This window comes from Chrysochloris asiatica, unplaced genomic scaffold (genome assembly GCF_000296735.1).
Source record: "Chrysochloris asiatica unplaced genomic scaffold, ChrAsi1.0 scaffold00041, whole genome shotgun sequence".
Taxonomy (NCBI): domain Eukaryota; kingdom Metazoa; phylum Chordata; class Mammalia; order Afrosoricida; family Chrysochloridae; genus Chrysochloris; species Chrysochloris asiatica.
In genome coordinates, this window is record NW_006408559.1 from 16,352,846 (window position 1) to 16,361,244 (window position 8,399).

Sequence of the window (8,399 nt, forward strand, 5' to 3'; positions counted from 1 at the left end):
ATTCCAAATAAAGGTGACCCAATGGAACAAGCTCATCGAACAATATCATTAATATCACATGCAAATAAAATTTTACTGAAGATAATGAAAAAATGGTTGCAATAGTGCCTCCACAGAAACTGCTAGAGTTTCAAGCCAGATTCAGAGTAGGATGTGGAACTAGGTTATCATTGCTGATGTCAGATGGATCTTGGCTGTGGTCAGAGAGAACCAGAAAGATGTTTACCTGTTTTATCGATTACGCAAAGACTTTCGACTGTGCGCATCCTGATAAACTCTGGATACTATTGCAAAGGTTGGGTATCTCATAGTACTTGATTGTACTCAATAGACATAACCAGTTATTCAAACAGAAAAGGGGGACACTGAATGGCTTAAATTCAGGAAAGATGTGCACCAGGGCTGTATTCTTTCACCATACTTATTCAATCTGTATGCTGAGCACATAATCCGAGAAACTGGATTATTTGCAGAAGAACGTGGCATCAGGTTTGGGGGATTGGGGGAAGACGCATTAACTACCTGTATTATGCAGATGATACAATCTTGCTTGCTGAAAGTGAAGAGGATTTAAAATACTTACTGAGGAAAATCAAAGATAACAGCCTTCGGTATAGGTTGCATCTCAATGTAAAGAAAATAAAAATCCTTACCACTGAACTAATAAACTGCATTAAGATAAATGGAGAAAAGATTGAAGTTGTCAAAGACTTCATTTTGCTTTGCTCAACCATCAACACTCATGGAAGCAGCAGTCAAGAAATTAAATGACGTATTGCATTAGGCAAACTGCTACACAAGACTTCTCTAAAGTGTTCAAGAGCAAAGATGTCAGTTTGAGGACTAAGGTGTGCCTGACCCAAGCCATGGCGTTTTCAATAGCCTCATCTACAGATGAAAGTTGGATAATGAATAAGGAAGACCATAGAAAAATGGAGGCATTTGAGTTATAGAGCCTCGTCTTTTTCTGATGACTGCAGGCTGGATGGACCCTGACAATGACAGATACCTTACCTTGTTGTGGCTTCTTTTGGAGGCTGTCTATGAGTATGAGACTCAGTGGGTGTGACACTTGGGTAAGAAGTAGCAGGGATAGGGGAAGAGCTGCCTGATGAAGATGCTCTTTGGCTGTTCCAGTGGCACACATATTCATTTTCCTTGGACTCACAATCAATGTCCATGGAAGTTGTTGTTGTGAAGTGCCATTGAGTCGATTCCAACCCATAGTGACCCTTATAGGGTTTCCGAGGAGCAACTGGTGAGCTTGAACCACCGACCTTACAGTTCAAAGCAACTTTGCAGTCCGGCACAGTAGCCCACAGCGCCTCATCTGGACTCCGTCCATGGAAGTAACAGTCAATAAATCAAATCAATAATGACGTTTTGCATTAGGCAAATCTACTGCAAAAGAGCTCTTTAAAGTGTAAAGAAAAAGGCTGTCGTTTTGAGGACTAAGGTGTGCCTGACCTAAGCCGTGGGATTTCCAATCCCTTCATATGCGTGTGGAAGGTGGACAGTGAGTAAGAAAGACCAAAGAAGAATTGATGTGTTTGATTTATGGTGCTAGTGAAGAAGATGGAAAGGACATGGACCAGGGGCAAACTGTGAAGAATGAACGAACTTGTTTTAGAAGAAGTACAGTCAGAATGTGTCTTTTAAACAAGGACAGTGAGATAAGATCTCACGTACTTTGGACATGTAATCAGGAGGGATCAGTCACTGAAGAAAGGCATCATAATTGGTAAAATGTAAGGTCGGTGAAAAAGAGAAGACCCTCAGTGAGACGGTGTAGGACTGGGCCGTGTTTGGTTCTGTTGTACAAAGTGTCACTATGAGTCAGAACAAACTCAGTGACACCTAACAACAACCACAGCATAGTGTACCTCATGTAAGCCCACCACCTGGTTGTCAGGGGGGACTGGAATGTTGCTATGATTATGAGCAGGTTTCAACGGACCTTCCTGACTAAGACAAATAGGGATGAAAGGCTTTGTGTTCTACTTGTAAAAGTGAGCCAAAGAAAGCCCTATGGACCACTAGGGTTCATGAGGATGCCTTCCTGTTGTGCATGGAGCCGCTCTAGGTCAGGGGCTGACTGGATGGCAGGTAATAACAACACCAGGTGGTGGAGCCCTGATGTGAAGCAGGCCCCCACTGTGCCGAGCTGTAGCTGCAGGAAAGGAAAAGCCCATGGGATCCTGGCTGTGGCAAGTGTGTGCGGTGGTGAGGACAGGTAGGTCAGTGGACGCCATCCAATTCTTCCAGTCTCATGGCAAAGGTGGCAGTTTTGCATGGGACAATTATCCACTATTAGCCCATCCATTTTAATTTGTCAAGCACACTGATGGAAAGTGTTAATGATGAACAGAGTTTAGGTTAGAATTTGAGGGACATCTGTGTTTCAGGAGTCTCCTTGACCTCCAGCATGGAGTTGGCTAGTGAGGTCTTGGATCCCTTGAGCATCCTGAAGAGTAGATATCTGGAGTTAGGGCCCCAAGTCTTGTAGGCACGAATCCCTTCCTTCTCTATTATAAGGAAAACAAAGCCCTGGCCATCAAGTTAATTCTAACTCATGTCACCCTCACGTGTTACAGAGTAGAACAGCTTGGTAGAGTTTTTTGGCTGCAATGTTTATGGAAGCGGATCACCAGGTCTTGAGTTCAAATCCCCAATCTTTAGATTAGTTGTCATTAAGCGCTGTCAAGTCCATTAGGACTCACAATGATTCTTAAAAGGTTTCCGAGGTTTCTTTGCGGAAGCAGAAAACCTTTTCTTTCTCTCATGGAGTGACTGGTGAGCACTACCTGTGGATCTTCACCTGTTCAGGAATAGGTTCAGGACTTTGTGCAAAAGCTACTGAATCGAATTTTAGCCCAGGAATGGATGATCAGGGAAGGTTTGTGGGTGGTGGAGGTCACTTTAGGGGAAAATACTAGGGTTATTGTTGTGGCTAAGTGCCATTAAGTTCGTTCTAATTCATAGCTACCCTATATAGGGTTTCCAAAGGGTAGCTAGTGGGTTTGAACAAGTGACCTTGTGGTTAGCAGTCGAGTGCTTATCCTATAGCGTCACACCAGGACTCCAAGAGTAAGGGCAGCTTTTAAGGTGAATTTAGTAAAGGAACAGCACTTTCAAAAAATAATGTGCAGACAGTGCGATCATTACTACAGTGCATGGTGTGTGTGATTGACAGCACCGAGTCATACATGTACAGATGGTATGTGAGTAATGTCACAGAGCCATACATGTACAGCTGTTGTGTGATTAATGCCACCAAGTCATACATGTACAGATGTTGTGTGAGTAATGTCACTGAGTCATACATGTACAGAAATTGTGTGATTAATGCCGCCGAGTTATACATGTACATATGTTGTGTGAGTAATGTCACTGAGTCATACATGTACAGAAGTTGTGTGATTAACATAACCGAGTCATACATGTTCATATGTGTGATTACCATCACGGAATCATACATGTACAGGTGTTGTTTGATTAAAGTCACTGAGTCAAACATGTACAGATGTTGTGTGATTAATGTCACTGAGTCATACATGTACAGGTGTTGTGTGAATAACGTCACAGAGCCATACATGTACAGATGTTGTGTGATTAATGTCACCAAGTCATATATGTATAGAAATTGTGTGATGAACATCACGAGTCATATACATACAAATATTGAAATGGCAAATGCTTTGTTATATACAGCGGGCCTTCAAAAAATTCTTAGAAAAATTGAATGAAAATATAATGCAATTTTTCCATGACTTTGGAAGTCCCCTCATAGTCTCTACCATAATAAATAATGCAAAGTATTGCCGATTATGGGAATGCAGTGGCCCTATGGGATAAACTCTGGACTGTGAGCCACAAGGTTGGTGGTTCGAACCCACCAGCTGCTCTGTGGGGGAAAGATGAGGCTTTCTGCTCTCACAAAGATTTATAAGCCTCAGAAACTCTATAAAGAGTCCTATGAGTTGGAACTGATTTGGTGGCACTTAAGACCAACAACAGCAATGTGTACCAAGTGGGCATTTTTGATCCTTTGAGCTTCTGTGGTGTTGGCATCTCTTGTGTTTGCTCAGAGAGAGGGCAGGCAAATGCAGGCAAATGGAGACGCATGTCACTGAGATGGAGGGATTTGCATGGTGTGGGATCCACTTCTTAGTCCTGCAGAGCAGCTAGGGTGTGCTGGTAGCTGGGCTTCTGCATGGACTCAGGGAGAGAGGGTTCTGGGTCTGTTGTCTGAGAGCTCGTCTGTCGTGAATGTGTCCTGCCTTCAGGAGAAGATGCCCTCCCCATTCACACTGTTCTTCATGGCCGTCTTCTTCCTGGAGTCCTTGGCCGCCATGTTGCAGAATGGCTTCATGGTGGCCGTGCTGGGCAGGGAATGGGTGCAGGGTCGGGCACTGCTCTCAGGGGACATGATTGTGGCCTGTGTGGCCGCTTCCCGGCTTGGCCTGCATAGCATGTCGTTCTTGAACAACCTCCTGGTCATTGTGAATTCCAACGACAGAGTGGGCTACTTGGACATTTTCTGGGACTTTAGTAATATGCTCACCTTCTGGATGAATGGCTGGCTCTCCGCCTTTTACTGTGTGAAGATTGCCTCCTTCTCCCACCCCACCTTCCTCTGGCTCAGGTGGAGACTCTCCCGTGCCATGCGCGGTCTGCTTCTGGGCTCCCTGACCATTTCTGTCCTGGCCACCATCCCCTCAGCCATCGGGAACACCATTGTGACTCAGATGAAGGCCTCCCAGTCTCCTTCCGCCAATAACAGCTGGGCTGAGCGGGCCAGGTCCTTCCAGCTACGCTTCTTTCTGGTCCATGAGATTCTGACGCTCTCACTGCCCTTTCTGCTGTTTCTGGTGTCCACTGCCCTGCTTATGTTCTCTCTGCACCAGCACCTCAGCCAGATGAGGGGTGGACGGCATGGGGTCCCCGATATCAGCACCCAGGCCCACACCACGGCCCTGAAAACACTGGCCTTCTTTCTTGTCTTCTACACGTCCTACTTTCTGACCTTGATTGTGGTCATTATGAAGGTCACGCCCCGCCAGCTGTACAAGTACTGGGCCTGTGAGGTGGTCATTTACGCCTGTATTTCCTTGCACTCCACCATCTTGCTGCTCAGCAGCCCCCGGTTCAGGAGGGCCCTGAAGAATGGATTGCAGGGCTGTGGAGCCACAAGTGGTGGGGGTCTGGACAGAGGTGGCCAGGTCCCTCCCAAGGGTTCAGATCAGGGGCTAGTGCGTGTCTGAGTTAGCCCAGGCAGACGACGAAGTGAAAGGCGTGGACGTGCCCTTCTGTGCTTCCCCTTCATTCCTCCTGCTTTTCCCTTCCAGGACCCCAACTGTCCATTCCCGTCTCTCTTTTCTTCCCACTAGAGCAGGGCTGGGGAATGTCAGTCTGTGGGCCATATGAGGCCTGTGAACTTGTCTGGTCTGGCCCTGCCAAAGCAACGGCAGCTCCAGCCATTACATTGTTGTTATTAAGTGCTCTCGAGTTGGTTCCGACTCATGAACATCCTGAGGAGTGATTGGTGAGCTTGAACTGCTGACCTTGTGGTTCAAACTGACCTTGCAGTCCAGCGCATTAACCTAGCCATCACATTAGGGATGAGCTAATTCAGTGTTTGACCAAATACAGCAGGATAATGTTGAAGCTGATAATTTTATATGGTCCGCAAATGATGTTTTAAATATCCATAGTTCCCCACCCTGGCACTAGAAGATGGTACAAATAGTTTATGTGCTTGGCTGCTAACTGAATGTTTGGGGGTTTGAGTCCACCAGAGGGCTTGGAAGGAGGGGCAGCGGGGCTGTGGAGGAAAGTTCTTGCTTTCTATTAGGAGACCTGGGCTTTATTCCCAGAGAATGCCCCTCCCACTCCTGTGTTGCTGAACATGGTTTCCACAGAGCTCTCAGACTAGGAAGAAAGGCTTGGAGATCTACTTCCAAAAATCAGCCACAGAAAATCCTATACAGCATAGCTCTACTCCGGTACACATGGCGGGTGCCATGGATCTGAACTGACCACCTGGTGACTGGCCTTCCACCATTCCCTCGTCTGAGTTACAGATACGGAGTAGCAGCCCCTCCTCTTCCAGACTTTTCCAAACTGAGCAGCCAAATGCTGTTCCCCGAGTGCCATCTGCTCTGCACCCTGCAGAGACCTGAAGTGGCCGTTGACTGTCTCTGTGCTGGGCAAACTGAGTTAGTGTGGACAGTCCAGCCACTTCTGTTCCAAGACACCCAAGATCCTGGCACCCTGGTCCTGCTCTCTGCTGTTTCTCTGCTTCAGCCCAGGGAAGCCTCTCTCCAGGCTCGTGTCCATTCCCAGGTCATTGGCTACTTGGCGCTCCTTCCTCCCACCCTTCTGTCCATAATTCTCTTCTGCTGAGCCCTGTGCTGGGAGATGTCATCACACCATCCCTGCCTCATGATGAGCCCATCACAATGGGGTGAGCCCATCACAATGGGGTGAGCCCATCACAGGGAACCAAACGTTGCCCTGTTCTACACCATCGTATGATTGGTTGAGGATCAGACCATTGAGATCCATATGGCGTTTCACGGGCTGATTTTCAGAAGTAGATGTGCTCAGCTTTTCTTCCTAGTCCATCTTTGTCTGGAAATTCTGCTGAAACCTGTTTAACATCATGTTGGGTTTATGAAGTGCTGTCGCGTTAGTTCCAACTCATAATGACCCTGTATAACGTTTCCAAGAAGCAGCTGGTGGTTTGATCTGCTGACCTTGCAGTTCAAGCTAACCTTGCAGTCCAGTGCTTATCATACAGTGCCACATCAGAACTTCAGCATCAAAGTCACATGCAAGCCCCCACAGACAGACAGCTGCTGTCTCTGCTTGAGGAACACTGGTGTGGAATCAAACCTGGGTTTCCTGTGTGGAAGGTGAGAATTCTACCACTAAGCCGTCACTGCTTCTTCAAAGCCATGTTGAAGACCAAGGGATTCTTCTGTTTGATCTTATGGAAGATCAAGCACCCAGGTGAGTCTTGGACCATCTCAGGCCCATTCATGATATCTGAGTTGGTGATTGGTGAATTACAAGGATGTGTTGAGTGTGAAAATGTATTTTGGTTTTGGTCAACACGAAACACAAAAAGAAAACAAAGGAAATACTCTACAATTTCTAATTTTGCCAGTCCTACTCTCCATGGAAAGATTTACAGCCTCGGAAACCGTATACAGGGTCACTATGAGTCAGAACCGACTCCACGGCACATAACAACAACAAAAACTCTCCATGTCCATACCCAGGTAGGGGGCTCTGGAGGCCACTGTCCAGGTGGTAACTTCCAGACCAGGGTGTTTATACCCAGTATGTGTGCAAGAAGATGTGAGGACATCAGTTGGCATTGATTTTCATTTTAATTCCTTTTCTGTGCATATTTTACAATGTGCATGATGTCTTAGCACAATCAGTACAAGTATGCCACTTAAAAGAAAAGTTCACATGGTGGGGTGCACGTCGTCTTTTTGTGGGGTGTGGAAGTTGCTATTTAAAAGTATGGAGACCAATAATAGCCTAGTTGTTGTTGTTAAGTGCCATCGAGTCGGTTCCGACTCATAGCAACCGAGGAGCAGCTGGTGAATTTGAACTGCCGACCTTGCAGTTTAAATGGTTTTGTAGTCTGGCGCATTAACCCTAATAGCCTAGTAGAGATTGGGAAAACAACCATGGTTAAGAGGTTTCAGATGTTGGGATGAGTCAAATGGGTGTAATACTAACAGTACAGAACAAAGACCACCGAGAGAGTTTGGGTCTTGATTAGAAATGGACCGACAATCCTGGGACACTGAGGCCCCATAGCGGCAGGCTCTAACATCAGAAGGAGAAGAGAAAGGGTTAGAGGAGAGGGTACTGGAGAACCTCCACATGGAAGAACATAAATAAGACTTTGGAGGAGCACCTTTCCCCCAATGCTGGCAAGGAGCAAAGCTAAGAACCAGGTTTCCCCAGAGAGTGGAGAGAGGGTGAGGAAGAGAGGGGTCAGGGCATCCAATGGTGGACTGTCCCTCCTGGACCACATGTATTATCCCCAGCATCAACTGTAACATGATTTTCTTTTTCATTTTTGCAGCTGCTCCAAGGGGCTGATGCCTTCTTTCAGGGACGAGAAGGCTTTATGGGGATGATGCATGGACATCCAGCCTCAGAGGGCTAGGCGGAGGCAGTGAAGGCAGACCCCCAGCAATGGCTGCCGCCTCTGACCCTTCTACTCAACTGTAAGCAACAGAGGGTTCTAGAAGCTTCCTGCTCATCTTGGGATGGGGAAGAGATAGAGAAGGAACTCATATGTTCTGGAACATTCTTTTTTTTTTTTTTTTTTTTTGCGGTTTTATGGACCAATAAACAACATTCTTATCAAT

General features: G+C 46.5%; 1 protein-coding gene across 1 annotated transcript; it reads left to right on the plus strand.

The window, feature by feature from the left end:
* Positions 1–4,292: 4,292 nt before the first annotated feature.
* Positions 4,293–5,264, plus strand: LOC102818607 (taste receptor type 2 member 134-like). The gene has a single exon (XM_006861279.1). The coding sequence runs from the start codon at positions 4,293–4,295 to the stop codon at positions 5,262–5,264; it is 972 nt and encodes a 323-aa protein (XP_006861341.1).
* The last annotated feature ends 3,135 nt before the right edge of the window (positions 5,265–8,399 follow it).